Source organism: Lissotriton vulgaris, chromosome 5 (genome assembly GCF_964263255.1).
Source record: "Lissotriton vulgaris chromosome 5, aLisVul1.2, whole genome shotgun sequence".
NCBI lineage: Eukaryota > Metazoa > Chordata > Amphibia > Caudata > Salamandridae > Lissotriton > Lissotriton vulgaris.
Window position 1 is genome coordinate 1021181548 of NC_141693.1, and position 18610 is coordinate 1021200157.

The 18610-nt window shown below is 45.7% G+C and overlaps 1 protein-coding gene across 2 annotated transcripts in view; it reads left to right on the plus strand.

Moving 5' to 3' along the window:
* Positions 1–18610, plus strand: part of LOC147711924 (prominin-1-A-like) — a 487531-nt gene that overhangs the window by 71029 nt on the left and 397892 nt on the right. For both annotated transcript variants that reach the window (XM_086922649.1, XM_086922650.1), the window contains exon 2: positions 16327–16693. In XM_086922649.1, the coding sequence (XP_086778775.1) occupies positions 16564–16693 (130 nt within the window). In that variant the 5' untranslated portion in view covers positions 16327–16563. The remainder of the gene's footprint in view (positions 1–16326; positions 16694–18610) is intronic.

Here is an 18610-nt window from a genome sequence, read left to right on the forward strand (position 1 = left end):
GGGAAGGGATTACCTGTAAGGACAAAAACAAACCACTTAGATATACTTTCATTAACACATGGCTACACTCATTAAATCTCGCTAAATGAACTCAGTATACCTTGAGATAAAAAGTCCACTGCTTTTGTGATCATACGTCTCCTCTATCGCCTTCTGGCACCTGTCTGGCCTATTGAACACAAAAAATACATCAGGCACAACACACCTCCCAAAATACCTAAACACTCAAGAACTTCATCCATGTAAGTGGCATACCAGGACAACAGGCGAGAGACGTTATAACTGGATACAGAATGATAAGCAGCACTCTACTGTAGAAGACAAGGCAAAAGTGATTCTCAAGGACAAAGCAAAGAATGAATCCTCTTCTGTCAGAAACGGCGGTGTGTGGGAAGCAAGAACCACAACACTCCGCTCTGCGCTAGAACTCAAAAGAACTTATATTCATATGACCCTTTCCATCAGGGTTTGTATAGTGCATAACCAACTGAGTCAATGGTTTCTTATATTAACGTTCCTCCTCAATAGCTCCGCTGTGCATGCACCCTTTGAGCTCAAGACGGTGACGCGTAGTTTCGACCACCACAGCGCCCCTCTCATAACAATACCCTACAAGACTTCCACTCAGCTTAAAAGACTGTGCGCAAACGAGTTTCCCTCTGAACAAGTTCTCCTCCGTAGTTAGCTTCACTCGGGGGAGGCTTTTTAGAACTGTAACGCGTGGCGGGAAAAGCACCGCGTTCCGCTCTGTATTTTGACAACAAAAGACGCGGTGCGGAGCAAGACGCTACCGCCCGCGAACGCGGAGCCCCAAAGGACAGATCCTACCTGGATCTGATTCAAAACGCTAGTACGAACACCGGCTTCTTCCTCCAGGCTCTGCTCTACACAGCCGCGGCATGCAGCGGCTTCCGGCATCAGCTGACAACAATCCGAATTACACGCAACAAGGAAGCGTGTGATTGCCGCCTAAGTACTTCCCCTGCCGGGGATCATGGGAGTTGTAGTCCCCTTACAAATATAGTGTCATTTGTACTATTCCCTATGCGTACTCTTTGTAAGTGCACAGACAATGCAGGCGCAAGGTCCTGAGACCCTGACAGTATGTCCTCCCTCCTAGCGCCTCCTAGGGCCAGGTTTCTGTGGGAACCTGCGATGGAAGGAACGGATGGCATCAGGGGCACGGAGATTCTGCACAGGCTCCCAAGAGTCATCCTCCGCCGAATATCCTTTCCAGGGAACCAGATACCACAGAACCCCCCTCCTGTACTTGGAATCTTTGATACTCTGTACCACGTATTCATAACCACCATCACATAACACAGGTGGAGGGGCACGCCTTCTGGCACCAAGGGCAGGTTTCAACAGATTACAATGGAACACAGGATGTATCCTCAAGGTTCCTGGCAACTTCAGCTTGTAGGCCACAGGATTGAATTGTTTCAAGATAACGTAGGGACCAATGTATCTGGAGTGAAAGATGCTGCGCAATTTGAACCGAATGTTCTTAGTGGACAGCCACACCTTATCCCCAATCTCATAGGAAGGTCCTGCCTCCGGTGTTTGTCCTCGTTCTTTTTATACTCGATCTTAGCCTTCTGTAAATGAGCCCTGATCTTTTTGTGTACTGCCTGTATGTTTCGTATCTGTCCCAACACTGCAAGTTGATCAGCTAGCCACTCTGGAATGCTGATAGGCAGTATTCGGGCGTCAAAACCATACGTGGCGCAAAAAGGAGACACCCCCAGCGAACTGTGCCAGGCATTGTTGTACGCCACATCGGCCATCCACAACAGGGATACCCACGAGTCTTGAGCTTCGGCCGTATAGCATCTCAGGTATTTCTTCAGGGTTTGGTTGAGCCTTTCCGTCTGCCCGTCTGTCTGGGGGTGGAAACTAGTGGAAAGTGAAGACTGGATCTGCATGGCCTGGCACCAAGCCTTCCAGAACCTGGCGATGAATTGCGGACCCCTATCTGAGATTATGACTTCGGGTACCACGTGCAAACGGATGATGTTGCTCAACAGCAGCTGTGCTGTCTGACTAGCAGTGGGGAGGTTCGTGCACGGAATGAAGTGTCCCATTTTAGTGAGATAGTCTATCACCACCAGGATTGCTGTTTTACCTTGATCCGGAGGAAGGCCTGTGATGAAATCAAGACTGATGGTTTGCCAAGGCCTTTTAGGCATGGGCAGAGGCATCAACAGCCCTTTCTTTTTTCCTGTCTCATTCTTGGCACGGGCGCACTCTTCGCATGCTCCAACCCATGTGCCTACATCACCCTTGACGGTCTCCCACCAGAAATGACGTTGTAGCAACTGTGTTGTTTTGTTCACCCCCGAGTGACCTGCCAGCAAAGTGTTATGACACCACTCGAACGCCTTTTTCCTCAGGTCAGTGTTGGGTAGGTACAATTTGCCATTCTGCATAGGCAGTCCTTGTTTTAAACTGCGACCGCTTCCTAGCGTAGCCCACCTCACCCATGCATCCGGAGACTTTGCTTGGCGAACCAAATCCAAAAAAGAGTTGGCATGAACAACACAAATCACCTTCCCTAGATCTATAATCGACTCCAGGTCCTTAACACCCGGGAGAATGTCAGCTTGGTCCAGCCTGGATAGGGTATCGGCTTTTCTGTTCTCTACCCCTGGTCTGTAGGTGATGAAGAAATCGTATTCCGAAAAGAATAGCATCCCCCTCATCTGTCTTTGTGTGAGGTTCCGGGCGGTTTTCATATATTGAAGGTTCCTATGATCTGAGAACACAGTGACTGGGAATGCAGCCCCCCAGAGATGTTGACGCCATTCCTGAAATGCTTTCTTGATTGCTAGCAGCTCTTTCTCGGCTAGAGTATAATTCGTTTCAGCCATACTCAATTTCTTGGACATGTAGGCCACCGGGTGCAGCTGCCCTGTGGTTTGATTCCTCTGTGATAGGATGGCCCCTATCGCTACGTCTGACGCATCTGCCTCCACTATGAATGGATGTTCAGGTTTGGAATGGGCCAGGATCGGGGCAGTGGTAAAAGCCTGCTTCAGGTACACAAAGGCTCTTTCGGCTTCGTTAGACCATAGGAAAGACACACCTTTTCTGAGTAGTTTAGACAGGGGAGACGCTACCTGTGAGAACTGAGCTATAAACCTGCGATAATAGTTCGCGAATCCCAGGAAGCTCTGGACCTCTTTTACGCTGGATGGAACCGGCCAATCCTGGACTGCCTGAATCTTTCTCTCTGACATCTGCAGTCCAGAGGGGCTCAATATCACTCCCAGGAATTCCACTTCAGTCACGCTGAATTCGCATTTGCTCAACTTACAAAACAGCTTGTTCTCACCCAGCCTCTGTAGTACCTGAGACACATGGTGCCTGTGTATCTCTGTCCTGTCTGAGTAAATGAGTATGTCGTCTATGTAGACGACCGCACATACATCCACAAACTCCTTCAAGACATCGTTAAGGAAATACTGGAATGCCGCTGGGGCGTTACACAACCCGAACGGCATAACCGTATATTCATACAATCCATAACGAGTCTTGAAGGCAGTCTTCCACTCGTCCCCCTCTCTAACACGCACCAAATGGTACGCCCCTCTCAAGTCCAGACGTGTGTAGATTTGGGCATCCCTTACTTGATCTAGTAAAACCGAAATGAGGGGTAACGGGTATTTATTCCTTACCGTGTTTTTGTTTTAAACTCTGTAGTCTACACAGGCTCTCAAGTCTCCGTTGGCTTTTTTAATGAAAAACAGAGGAGAGGCAGCGGGGGATCTGGAGGGTCTGATAAACCCGATATCAGCATAATGATCCAGGTATTCTTTTAAATGCGCTGTCTCAGATACAGAGAGTGCATACACACGACAGGAAGGCAATGAGGCCCCCTCCACCAGATCCAATCATAGATACGATGTGGGGGTAGTTGTTTGGCTTGCGTTTCACTAAAAACATCCAGGAAACGCCTATATTCAGAGGGGAGTGTCACATTTTTTTCCGCTGCAGTAGCCACCACTACTGGGAGAAGTAAGGCGGTGGCCTGTGATGTCTTATCAGCGCTCAGATGCCCTTTGCATTCCTCTGACAAAAACCGGACCTCTTTGGTTTTCCAATTTATCATCGGGTTGTGGTAACTTAGCCAAGGCATACCCAAAATGACCTCGTACTGCGGTGCCTCTATTATATTGAGTGTTAGTTCCTCACTATGCAATCCCTCTTTTCCCTTGAAGGACAACACTACCACGTCTGTCCGTTCTGTTATGAGACCGGATATCAAAGGTTTCCCATCTACTGCAAGGACCTCCTCCGGGGTTTCTCTAGTTACTCTGTCTAAGGCCAGTGTGGATACTAAACCACTATCGATGAAGTTTCCTGTGGCTCCTGAATCAATCATGACTTTGACTTGATGTATCTATAACTGGTTCTCTAGAATCATGGGGAGAACGATGTGTGTCTCCGAGTTCTGTAGTGCCAGAACAGTCAGAGAAGGTATCTTTAACGGCTGGGATGCCTTGAATGGTTCCAAGGGTTTCTCAGACTCTGTTTCGGATGCACTCACAACCGAAACGGCTATTCTTTTACTCCTGTTCCAAGTTCCCGAGGTTTTTGGTTTGGTAGGGCACTCTTTTACAAAATGCCCCTTTTTCCCGCAGTATAAGCACAACCCCAAGGCTCTACGGTTCTCCTTTTCTTCTTTAGACAAAGGGGCTCGTACTGCTCCTATCTCCATGGGTTCTGCGCTAGCTTCAGAAGAAGACAATGCCTTCCGAGGATTAGCCTCAGACCCGAAAGACACCCTGTCCCACCTTCTTCTTTCTCCACCTCTCTCGCTTAACCTACCATCTAACCGCAGGGTAAGGTTAATCATATCTGTGCATGTAACAGGTTGAGGGTCTATCTGGGCTATGACATCCTTTAAGCCATCTCTTAATCCTTGGTAAAAAGCGACATCCTCTTTTCCTCTGGCCAAGACGTCTCTGCCACTAACCTGTTAAAGTCTGTCAAATACGACACCAGATCCCTCCTACCCTGTCTAAGGGTGAGCAACTCTCTGTCTGCACTAAACGTAGTAGCGCGTCTGTCGAACACCCGTTCGAACTCCGTGTTCCGTACCAGGGGCACCTCCCAATTTGCTGCATCCCCGATCAAATAAGATATGGCAAAAGCAACCCTGGAGTGATGGTTTGGAAACGAGGCCGGTTTGCAAGAGAAATGCAACATGATCTGGGTCAAAAAGACCTGAGTTTTATTTGGATCTCCTGAGTACCTCTCAGGACTAGCCAAAGGAATGGGTGGTGGGACGGTAACCTGAACCTGTGAAGTGGACGCATCGAAGGGATTCCTACTTAACCTATCCACCTTATCTCTTAAAGTAGCGGCTTCAGTTTTAGAGGCAGCCAATTCCTGTTGGACCAGCAACAAGGCCTGTAAAACATCATCAAGCGAAGCCATTGCAAACACGATCGGATCAGGTGAAGCAGTATTTCGTGGGCGTGTAATTCTGTCCAGAATTGCTCCACAGAATACGATCGATGCGTACAATGTTCCACCTCCAAACGTCACAACGCCTCTGGTAGTAATGCACAGAGGGGTTGAGCCATTAGGTGAGGGATAAATAGAACCAGGAAGGGAAAGGGAAGGGTCAGCTGGGAAGGGATTACCTGTAACGACAAAAACAAACCACTTAGATATACTTTCATTAACACATGGCTACACTCATTAAATCTCGCTAAATGAACTCAGTATACCTTGAGATAAAAAGTCCACTGCTTTTGTGATCATACGTCTCCTCTATCGCCTTCTGGCACCTGTCTGGCCTATTGAACACAAAAAATACATCAGGCACAACACACCTCCCAAAATACCTAAACACTCAACAACTTCATCCATGTAAGTGGCATACCAGGACAACAGGCGAGAGACGTTATAACTGGATACAGAATGATAAGCAGCACTCTACTGTAGAAGACAAGGCAAAAGTGATTTTCAAGGACAAAGCAAAGAATGAATCCTCTTCTGTCAGAAACGGCGGTGTGTGGGAAGCAAGAACCACAACACTCCGCTCTGCGCTAGAACTCAAAAGAACTTATATTCATATGACCCTTTCCATCAGGGTTTGTATAGTGCATAACCAACTCAGTCAATGGTTTCTTATATTAACGTTCCTCCTCAATAGCTCCGCTGTGCATGCACCCTTTGAGCTCAAGACGGTGACGCGTAGTTTCGACCACCACAGCGCCCCGCTCATAACAATACCCCACAAGACTTCCACACAGCTGAAAAGACTGTGCGCAAACGAGTTTCCCTCTGAACAAGTTCTCCTCCGTAGTTATCTTCACTCGGGGGAGGCTTTTTAGAACGGTAACGCGTGGCGGGAATACCACCGCGTTCCGCTCTGTATTTTGACAACAAAAGACGCGCGGCGGAGCAAGACGCTACCGCCCGCGAACGCGGAGCCCCAAAGGACAGATCCTACCTGGATCTGATTCAAAACGCTAGTACGAACACCGGCTTCTTCCTCCAGGCTCTGCTCTACACAGCCGCGGCATGCAGCGGCTTCCGGCATCAGCTGACAACAATCCGAATTACACGCAACAAGGAAGCGTGTGATTGCCGCCTAAGTACTTCCCCTGCCGGGGATCATGGGAGTTGTAGTTTCCTTACAAATATAGCGTCATTTGTACAATTCCCTATGCGTACTCTTTGTAAGTGCACAGACAATGCAGGCGCAAGGTCCTGAGACCCTGACAGAGGGAGCAGGGGTTGAGAGGGGAGGAGTCTAATGGACTGATGGGAATGGAAGGAGAGATAGCATTCTTAATATCAGCAATTTTCTGAATAAAGTAGGTGTTAAGCGCATTCCCATTGGTGTTGCGCCCGTGAGGTGCCATCTCGCTTTCTCACCTTTTTTCTATGTTACACTAGGTGAATGTGAGCTTTGTAAATGTTTGTTAAGTCTATCAGAGTTGGGCTATTTTAGTAGTGACAGCAGACTGAGGCACCCCCAACCCCAAATTCATTGCAAGAGGGGAGGTATGTTGTAATTTTGGTGCAACTTGGGATGCCGCAGATCTTTTGGCAATATTGTTTCTGCCTTGAGCACTAGGACGTCATTATTGTTGTGGCTTCATTATTCGTGCCAATTTATGCCACAGCAGAAACACTGTTTTGAATGCAGCATTTATTTCAAAAGAGTATACAAAATCCTAAATATTGTACTTCAAATGTAGTGTACAATACTGCTCTGGAGATCTGTTTCTTATGTAGTGTAGTTCCTAGTTTCCCACTAGGCCCTGCGCATTGGAATAACATAAACAGTAGTATCGACGTAGAAGTGCGGATCTTCCAGGCCTCTACTGACTATGCTAAACTTAATTGGGTTTGTTACCAACTAGCTCAGAGGTCACTGGAAACTTTCTTGACTGAATAGGAAGTTATCAGCTTCCCTGGCACAGACAAGAAGGGATTCAGTTTTCCAACAACCGTGCAACATGACAACTTTGCTCCTCAGATCAAGAGTCAATCTCTAGGGTCGTGTGAAACAATAGACAGTTATTTTACTCAGTCAGGTTAGTGCAGTTTACTTTCACGAGATGTAGAGAATAGAGAGACGGGCGTTAACATTTATTGAACAGTCTTTCTTCTCGTACAAGAGAAATGAATTGCCACAATTGCAAGACTTGTTATGATAAAAAGTACGTACAGTAATATAAGTATTGCAAGATAATACTGTAAAAGCATTGATATGGTTTCTTAGCCATACAATGGTTTAAAAGTAATAAAACATATATACATTCATATATACATTAGGCTAAAATACTCAACTGGTGCTTCTAACTACGCCTACCCCAGTGTACCTGACCTAAGCCTAATACTTGGGAGGGGAGTAAGTAAGTAGCTTCAGTTTAAGTTGGTTTTGCCAAGGTTTGCTTCAAGAATTCTCACTAAGGGTTTAGTCAACACCATACCTCTGAATAGAATGATGGAGGTCTGGTATCTCCTTCAGGGGGAACTCGGTATCCCAGTCACCCGCGAGGGCAGACTAGAAACGCTGGAGCTGGATTTCTCAGCAGGAGAAAGACAGCGTCTCTCTTCAGCGCGTCGAGGAGGAGAAGGAGGGGGGACAGCGTCCGCGGGCAGCTGGCATCTGCTGGGCTTCTTCGCAGAGGGACGGCTGTTCAGCTCCTAGTTTCACCACACCATCGTTCACGCTTTAGCAGCGATAATGGTATCAGCAGCTTCAGGCGACGGGCAGCAGGCTGCAGCAACAGGGTGCTAGCTTCAGCTAACAATGGGGGCCCTTGCTTAAGGCAACGTTGGTAATATTTATACCTGACAGGTGCCTGGTTTGACGTAAGTTTGCTGGACATAGAACGTCAATTAAAGATGTCACTAGGAAGTGATAGCTATCAGTTACTCATTAGAGTTCCATTACTAATCAAAACACAGCAAGCGGGGATTTCCAGGTTTGCTGAGTTTTTATCTTGTTGAAGAACTCGGAGTGTTAATCTAGGAATCTCAGATAGTGACTTCTGCTCTGTCATTGCACTAATAGGTTGCAAAGGAAGTGGCAGAGAACTATTCTGGAATGTGGCTCTGTTCGTGTGAGGCCAGAGATGACTTTCTGAATATCGCACTTGAACGTTTATGCCAATATAGGGAATAAATGGATTTATAGCCGAATTGGGGCATAAGGTCACAGTATCGATCAGGATCCTAGATAAGCACGCAACACTTAATGTAAAAATAGGGCTTCCCCAGCTCCTGAGAGAGAACGAAGAGTAAATCGAAACTCAAAACCAAGCCTAAAACATAACTGAAGTACGCAGAACAAAAGAGACGCACGTTTTTATTATTACACGAAATGTGCACTTACAGACAGGAATGTTTATTTCTATGCACGGCAGAAGAGCTAGGGTGAATGAAGTGGCGATACTGTGCTTCTCTCCAAATAAAAAATATTATTTATAGGTGATTAAAATGTTCAGATGGATCTGGAAAACGAACATATTTTTCTTTAATAAAAAACCTTTTTTTTTTTTAAATCAAGCCTTTCGATCCCTTTGGAATCAACGCGCCTGAAAAGAACAATATAAAATAACTGCCACAAAATGTGGCGCACAATGCTACATAATTTGACTTCACTTGTAGAGTCATTTAGTCAACCCTGCCACATACTTCGTTCGGTCCTTTCACATGCCGCATCATTCCAGTGCAATAGTGTGGTCACCCCCTCCCCCACACACTTCAGCAGCTTAAGTAGGGGCTGCCACTGGGGTGGTGAACTGGGCCCCACTAAAACATAAATGAGTTAATTATGGCCTCTTCTGTCCCCAGGTCAGAAGACACAATGGTCATAAATAACAGTTAGTGTATAACACGAGTATTAGACGGATGTTAACCATGACGGATGGCAGCCATGGGCAACACATAGAGAAAGAGAAATCATCTAAACAGGAGAAAATGGAGATTAATAAGTAGAAAACAGCGAGCACGAAAGAGAAAACAAGCATTTGCAATGAAATAGGTGTCACATTTACGATAGTTTAAGCTATTGTCATTTACAATGGCAATAGCTCAAACTCTTGTAAATGCGAGACCTATTTCACGTCAAAGAAGCATTGACCAGGGCTGCTCGAAAGTGAAGGTGGGCATGACGAGGAAAACACATTGTGCCTGCAGTAGGAGAAACTCATTAAAGAAAATAGTGCTTGCAGACTAAATAAGACATACATTGTCACAACCGAAGTAAAAGGGCCAGTCGCCATGGGCGGTTACAAATGCAGACAGGGCGGTACTAAGGAGGAACTAATAAGCCTGATAACGACTCAGAAGCCAGCTTTTACAAAGGACAATGACACAAGCCAATTAAAAGTGTGGGTGGTGAGTGGGGGGTGCTTTAATGCCATGCTCCAATACTGCATGCCTCGCAGCAGCGCATTCGCTGCCCAGGCTCCACCTAAAAAGGATTGTCTGAAAAGTAAGCAATGGAAGGACACAGGTAATAACAGGCCATGCTCCAGGGGAGCGACAAACACAAGAAGGGGAATGAAAGACCACACAACCAGTCATCAAAGCAGGATTGACCTAGCTCGTAGGCTGCTTCATTATAAGCAAACCACCTCATTCGGTGAACACTACATTTTCTTTATTAAGTCTGGGCGGTGAACTCCGCTCCTCTCATGGAGTTTGTAGAGTTTTTTTCACTCCGCATTACAGGGAGCTTGCGGAGTCCCCAAAAACTCCACTCCGCATAGTGGAGCAGAGTGTTTTTCAGCACTTGCATTCAGGAAATTCCACCTCCTGGTGAGATGTTTCCTCATTTGCGATCGTAACAAAAAGTTGGTGAGCGCGAGCTTGGAAAATCAACCTCCTGGCGAGATTTCTCAACGCGGGTGGGCAGATTTCTCATTGCGAGTGACAGCTCATGTTGAGAAACTGTCCGTTCACATTGAGAAAGCTGCCACTCGAGTAAAAATCTACTCAAGCGGCAGCAAGTAAGCAGTGCCCGTTTGCGCTGTGCATAGTGCAGTTTGCGATGATTGCACAGTGTGGACAAGCACTTGACACCGAAAATCACAGCAAAAGGCTTTTATCTAGCACACTCCGCCGCTTGCGTACCTCCGCGTAGCGAGGCAGAGGTTTTTTTGCACGTAACAGAACTCCGCAAACTCCGCCAAGACTTATTCTTTATTCCTCTGTACAGCAATAAAAATGTACAATGCAATCTCATATAAAGTTTATTGAAATGTGAATCTTCCCAGTGAGTACTCACCCTAGGGTTCACAGCAACATCCTACCATAGAGTTCCTTTTCAAAGATCACATGCATAGAATAGGCAACAAGTTGATAGATAGCAATAGACAATGTGTCAATGCGTCTTAATCTTTGATATGTCTTTGCTTTATTAGATACCCATATGCATAGTTTCCAGAGAGAACAAGTTGCTCAAGAGTCAACAAATATAGGCCACAACTTTCCATGAAAACAACAATCAAGTTATGAATTGAAAATGGTTGCTAAAAATGAAACCCTTCTACATTAATTGATAACCATGTAGTGTGAAAGGATGGTGGTTAGGGTGGTGATGGTGGTAGCAGTGGTGGTGATGAGTGTGGTGGTGACGGTGGTGGTGCTTAGGGTGGTGGTGCTTAGGGAAGGGTGTTGGTGGGTAAGGTAGTGGCTAAGGTAGAGTTGAGGTGGTGGGTAGGGTGGTTGGGGTAGAGTGGTGGGTATGGTAGGGTGGTAGTTAGGGTAGTGTGCTAGTGGTTAGAGTTGTGGTTGGTAGGATGGTGGTGATGGTAGGGTGATGTTGGCAATGTGGTGGAGGCTTTGGTGTTGGTGGATTAGGTAGTGGTAGTGTGGTCAGGGTGATGTTTAGAGTAGTGGTGGATAGGGGTTGGTGGTGGTTAGGGTGGTAGTGGTAGGGTAATGATGCTGGTTGTTATGGTGGCAGTGGTTATGGTGGCAGTAGTTATTTGGGTAGTGGTGACTAGGGTGCAGTGGTTAGGAGAGTGATTGTGGTGGTGGTTATGGTGGTAGTAGATTGGTGTGGTGGTAGGGTGGTGGTGCTTATGGTGGTGGCGTGGTTAGGGTGTTGGGAGGGTGGTGATGTGGTGGTATGATGGTCTGGTGGGGGTAGGGTGGGGGTGATGGTTTTAGGGTAATGGTGGTAGGGTGGTGTGATGGTAGGGGTGTGGTGGTATTAGGAGGGTGGTGGTGGAATTAGAAGGGTGTTGGTAGGTTGTTGATAGGGTGGTGTGGTGGTAGGGTGATGTGGTTGTGGTAGGTTGGGGTGGTGGTAGGGTGATGTTGGTATGGTAGTGGTACAGGGGTGGTGGTGGTAGTAGGGTGGTTGTAGTAGGGTGGTGGTGGTGGTAGGATCGAGACAGTAGAATGGTGGAGGTAGGGTGGTGGTAGAGTGGTGTTGGTGGTTGTAGTGGGTGTATCTGGTGTTTACGTTTGTTGTGCGTGTGTCTGAGGATGTGTGTGAGAGAGAGAGTTTGTTTAGAAGTTTATGATCTATTTCCGCAACAATACTTTTTCAAAAGCCTACATGACCCATTATTTTAAACAGACAAATAAATATTGAAAAAAGACAGCCCAAGAGATGAAATAAATTGCAGACAGTGTAATTCCCATGTAAAATTTGAACGATGAGACATGAAGCACCACTAGGCTTTTTTAATGACCAGTATGCCCTATAGAAAAATAATCATATAAAAGCTAGTAATAGTGGGATAGAAATGTATAACTGCTGCTCCTCCTAAACATGTGACACCTGAAACAGGGCCCTGCTCTTTCTTTAACTCAGTGATGCCAGGGAGTGTTTATCTCACACCACAATTGCCTCGCCAGCCCAACCTCCAGTATGCATTAGCCTGCTTGCAATGTGCATCAGCAGTATGTTTATAGTGGGATTTGTAGTCTTGCTTGTATCATTTCAATGATCAACTCCACATTCGCAGAGACAAAGTGCTGCTCATTAAAAAGGTTGTTCTGCCTCAAGGGTCCACACATGTTGTATCCACACTTGATAGCTACAGTCAGGGGTACATGAATGTCTGGGGGGAGGAACGGTACCTGTAAGCAGGGTGGTGGTGGCAGGTGGTGGTGGTAGGGTGGTAGTGGTGGTAGCATGGTGGTAGGCTGATTAAGGCTGAGGTCTCCAGCCTTTTCTGTAGTGAGAGCTACCTCTTTTCTGGTCATTAAAAATCATCAAGAGCTTTTGAAGGCCAAGTAACTCGCTCATTGTTACCAGACACCCTAACGCCTAGCTTTATTGACTTCAAGCCTAATGACAATAGAGGCAGATACTATGGTTTGAACAAAATACTTTGACTAGGGGCACTATTACAGGACTGTCATGTGGGTCAGTGAGAGCATGGTCTGTGATGTATGAACATGTGTGTGCTTGATTGTATATATGTAAATGTGTGACTGACAGCCTGTGACATATGGACGTGTGGCACAAGAAAAACCTTTTGCCATATCTGACAATGTTACATGTATAACATAAACATACAACCATTGTGGAATTTCAAGAACAGAAAATCTTCTGCAAAAATGTTCAGAATAGTGAGTAGTTTTCAGTTATAAATATGACACCCTATCTACCAGCCACTGGGAGCAAGATGCCTGCTGTGTGTAAACGCGACACTTTGAAATTAGAGAAAATTAAACTGTAGAGGTAACTTTTGGTTTACATAGATTCCATAAAACTCATCATTTACATCGTCTCCCATTCCCAGATGTCACATTTACAAACAGCCCAGGCGTCTTGCTCCCCATGGCCTGTAGACAGAGTGCCATACTTATAACAGAAAAAAACAGGCATTTGCTTATATGGGAGGAATCTGAAGTAAAGAAGCGTGTTTCTTATGCTCATGACGAGCTGAGCTCGTTATGAACAATGGGAATCAATCATTGTCAGCGCACAGGATAAATCTGCACCGCACCGACGGTGTTAAAACATTAAAACGTAATTGGTGTCATTGAAAGTGGAGAAAAACATTAAGACCATTTTTGCTTGAAACCTTTTTCTCACTTTAAATTTCTCCCATTTAAATAGGACTGTATTTTTCAGTTATAAATATGGCCCAGTGACTACTGGCCATGGGGAGCAAGATCCTGCTGTTTGTGGATGTTGACTTTTTGAAACGGAAGAAAATGAAAATGAAGAGTTAACTTAATCATTAAGGTAACTCTTCATTTTCATTTCCTCCCATTTCAAAGCATTCCGAAACCTCATTTTGTTCTCTGACTCTAATATTGAGTTGACAAGGACTTTTATTTAAGAGCTAAATACATCAGTGCTTCAGTTTTCCATCTCTGTGATCCAGTCTCTTTACTATATCTGACATCAGCACTGCTTGTTATCAGTCCCTGCTATCTGCAGCCTGATGATAATAATCTAAAATAAACACAGCTGCCCCTTAACTTTAAAAGGGGAAAACATATGTATTTATTTACCTGGTACTTATTTAAAAATGAACTTAAGGCTGCAGGCTATTCTAAAGGTGTTTGTGAGCTACTTTTAGCTCACAAAGGACCATTGGAGACACCTTTGTTAAGGTGATGGGAGGTGGTAGGGTGGTGGAGGTGTGGATGAGTTAGTAAGTTGTGAGCCATTGGGCTGTTTTAGGGCTGACACTGGTGCCTCCAGGGCACACAGGCACCATAAGTGTTCTTCTTCTGTCTGACCCGGACTATGACAAAATTGCATTGCGTGCAAGCTAGGTTGCCACAATCCTTACATGGTGTACTTGTTATATTGAAAATGACATTAGAGTAAACTCTATGACTCTTTCCCTCACCCCTTTTCATATGAAACTGTGAGGGAGGGAAAGGAGGGTGGAACGGGCAAGCATCAACATGGGACTGGAGGAGGGGAGAGAACCTGCAAACACATGCATTCTTATGGAGTGCTACAACTAAAATAAAATAAAAGTACCTTCAAAAGCGCACAAGTAATTTAAGGACACTGGGGGGCGCAAGGAAGGACTACTTGGGTCAAGTTTCAGTGGAGGGACACATTCACAAAGAGGATATGAAGCCAGCAGATACTGACCATTGAGAAGTAAGAAAATGAGTGATGAACTCAACCGATGGAAAGCAACACATGGGCTCTAAGGCACTTGCAAGTAAACAAAATGACTTGCAGGCATCACCACATGCGCTATCTCAGGTGAAACAAAACAAACGAACTCCATTATTAAATAAGACTGATAAAAAAGTGGCCCACATTTGCAAATTAGGGCAATTTTGAACTTGTATAGACAAATTGTCTAGGTATTTTGCATGGTATGACAGACTGTGTGCATTTGTGCATTGTACAGCAATGTTTGTGGTAATATTATGGAAATCAACGTAAAAACCTAGCCCATAAAACAGGCCCATAAGCAGCAGATAAAAGGCCTGCACACTGACTTGTCAAACCAGGCCTTCTGCCATTGGCAATTTGCCCAGGCTAGTTCAACCCTGGATGCAGCTACTGAATTGTGGCTTTCGCAGGACATTTATCACAACGTTCCACAGAGGAAACAGGTTTGTGTTACCTGCTGTGCATGTTGAGCCTATAGTTCCTCGATACTGCAAACTGGTTCAGAGTCATTTAGATTTTGCATCAACATAATGATGAAATAACCATCTGTTACCTGTAGCTATTTCTCTTGATTTAGACTTATGCCATAAAAAAATATAAGATAACGAGTGGCAACACTATTGTTTTAACTTTTTGTGGATTTTTTCATGCAGCCATTTGCTAGAGGTTAAGTACACAGAATAGGATTGATGTAGTGTGGCTTTATCACACCATTGCTGTAGTAATCCACTTGTTGCACATGAATGTATTTACTTCAATCTCAGTATAAACTCAAACAGAAAAAATGCATATAATCTGGTTACTGCATATTTTCTCAGTTTGCCTCAATGGTCCTTAAGTATTTTATATTGCATGTACTTAGGTTTCATCCAGTGGTAGTTTACATTTTAAAATTAAGTTTCTCTTAGCTAGTGCACTATAAAATCCCATTGAGAAAAATGTGTGAAATAGTTCGCCTTTCATGGTTGACACATGTAATAATGCTGAAAAGCAATATATATTGTTTACATGAACTAGCTGCAGACTAAGTTATGAATCGGTGCTTCTCCTACTGTCCTTGCCAGGAAGCTTCTAACCCATAAGGTTCCAGTTACACGTATGTGCATGCCCATATTTATTTAAATGCATGCAGGCACGATCTCTTGGAAATGAGGTGTGCATGACCGCTGCAGGGACACCTGCATGACGAACAGCATGTCCACTTCAGTGCGCATTGCATGACAAATTGCAAGGCAGCTTGCTGCAAACTTTGTAGAGCAGATTGCGAGACGGCTTATAAGCATACATGCCAACATTTTAGGACAGGGAGGTGGGAGATTTAAAATAAAAAATCGGGAGAATGAAAATTCCCCATTGACTCCTATTGTAGAAAATGCAAAAATAAAGCCATCTTTGGCTTGAAAAATCAGTAGTCTCCCTCCTGAATCGGGTCTATTGGCATGTATGCTTGTAAGGCAAGACACGCCACATCACGTGTGAAACAGCACAGCATAAGTCCATAGGCATTTCAGAACGCGTTGTATAAATACTACCACGATACAAAATACAATGCATGTTCGTGCAATAGAGCCTGCCGGAAGCATCGCTCATTACAGACTTGAGAATATGGCGTTCAGAGATGTCAACGCGCTGTGGCCATCAGCAACGAACCCTCGCTGCCTTTCCATGGCAGCTTGGGGCCTTCCTGTTTGATTTCCTCATCTGAACTGTTTCCCTCCCTTCCTGTTTTTCAGCGCTGCAGGTTTGCCGCAGAAGCCTGACGGTGAGAAGAGAGCGTGGGGGACTCTTGTACCACAACACTGCGCACGAGGAGTGTTCCTGCAGCAACAACCCAGCTCTGGAAAGAGAAAACTGGATGTGCAAGATAAAAGCAGCGACAACATCTCACTCCACAGCGGACACATAAGCCCAGCTGTGTCAATCAACGTTCTTTGTAAATAGAATATTATAGGGCTTTCCAGTGACAAGCTATGGAATTCCAGAACTATACCTCCCCGACCTATGGACCGTATGCAGAGCCCCCATCCGGGAGCACGCTGGTGTTCTCCCAAATGGTGCAGGTGTATCTCGGAATGGTGCAGCCCAACGCCTTCCCTCCAGGTAAGAACACGCCTTTAGATTACTGCTGATGGTACTAACTTGTCTTGCAATTGTATCATCGTTATTAGCGACAAGTTGTAGTAGAACCACTGACTGCTTTGGAAATGTTTATACGCATCTTCCCCATGTGGTATTGTGTCAGTCTTGAGTGTTCTGATTGAGCTTACTGGACAAAGTAGGTCATGTGCCCTACTATAGGGTTTGGGTGCACTCCATGACCGGTGCTGCTTAACCAGACTGCAGGACTGAAGGGTGCTCACTTGGCTAACGTCTGTTATTAATGGAGCAGTGTGGCTCACTGGTTAGAAGCGGCAGACCCTGAAGCAGAGGCCAGGCCCGGGACCAGGGTTCAATTCCCGACGCGGCAGGGTCTTGGGCTCAATGTCTGCGGACTCGATAATTCTCGCCTCGGTGCCTACTCTAATTATGGGTCCCACTCTGCAACTCTGGGCAATAACTTGCCTAATCTCCACAATGGCCCCAACAGCGCTGGGATGCCTGGCTTCACCTTGGGGGTGCCCAGGAGGGGGCATCTCACAGGGAAAGCCAGGAAGGGTTCCACAGCGGTATACAGCGCCAGGATGCCCCGATGGGGTGGCAGTGCGCTTTACAAGTATACATACATTTACATTTACATTAATAAAATTATTCTACCCGGAAATGCCACCTTAACTTTTGCTGCGCCGGGTGCCCCCATAACCACTCTCCTTTGCAAAAGAATTAAGGGGCAGATTTACAAGCCCCTTGCGCCACTTTTGCACCATTGTTCCCATATAAAAAATAACGCAAATGTGGCGCAAGGGCCTTGTAAATCTGCCCCTCAGTGTGATTAAGCCCTGAGGTTGCCTAAGATGCACGTGCCAGGCCTGTATGGGCCGGACTGGCCGTGGCGGGCACCGGGTGTTTCCTGGTGGGCCGCCAGGGTGGGGGCCATTTTTGTTACAGGGGGCCGGCAATTTTGGCCCCCTGTAACAAAATCGTCCGAAACCGGTCCTAGCAAACTGTTTGGCCGCACCCCCCTCCTTCCCTCCAGGGGGGCCGGCCGAGCAGTTCGCCAGGGCCGGTTTCGGTACCCAGTTCGGCCCATAGGCCTTAACAATGTCCACACTCGCAGACCACAGCTATCAAATCAGTGCTCCTGATGGGGAACCCCATTATGGAAGTGCCACAACCCCTGCTTTCAGGTAACCGGCTCCTCTCCAACGCTCACAAAAATCTTGCACAAAATAGGGAAATTAATAACTTACAATATAATAGGCCTTGTAATGTAATTGGTAACAATGCACTGATCCTGGATCCGCTCTAGATCGTCCTGAGCGCGAAACGGGGTGTTGTTTTCGGGTCAGTAGTAAGCCACAGAAACACCAACATGAGGAAAGTTGAAGGCCTGGTGGTTTGGTAAAGAACAGTTGTTTGAATGAACGGATGCTTCAGTTTTAGCGTGGTACAGAAACTGCCCTGGGTTATTTCCTTGCTCGCTAAGAGCAGCTTCTGGAGGTGAGCTGAAAGTGGTGTGATTTATGTTGTGTAAATACACGGAGTTCCTGGAAACTCTTGCTTCGTTTCCCATGAGAAAAAGGAGCAGGCTTCTCCAACTAGTAGCTTATGAGCTCGTAGTAACTCTCCAGTTACCTGTAAGCAGCTACCCTGTCTGCATCCCAGCCTACTAAATTAGAACGAATTGCTTGGTTGAATTAATGCATGTATGACAAAATTATGTATTCAAGACAAACGTGTGTATTTTCAGACGCCACCAGCTGATTTTTGGAGAAACATGGCTGAATTTCCAAAATACATTTAAAGCGGATTTTTTTAATAACATAAATCATGCAGGGAGACCAATTACTAACATCGAGTTACTTTGATGTCAGGGGTAATAGCAGCTGTGGCTAGTACATAATACCCATGTAGACGCAT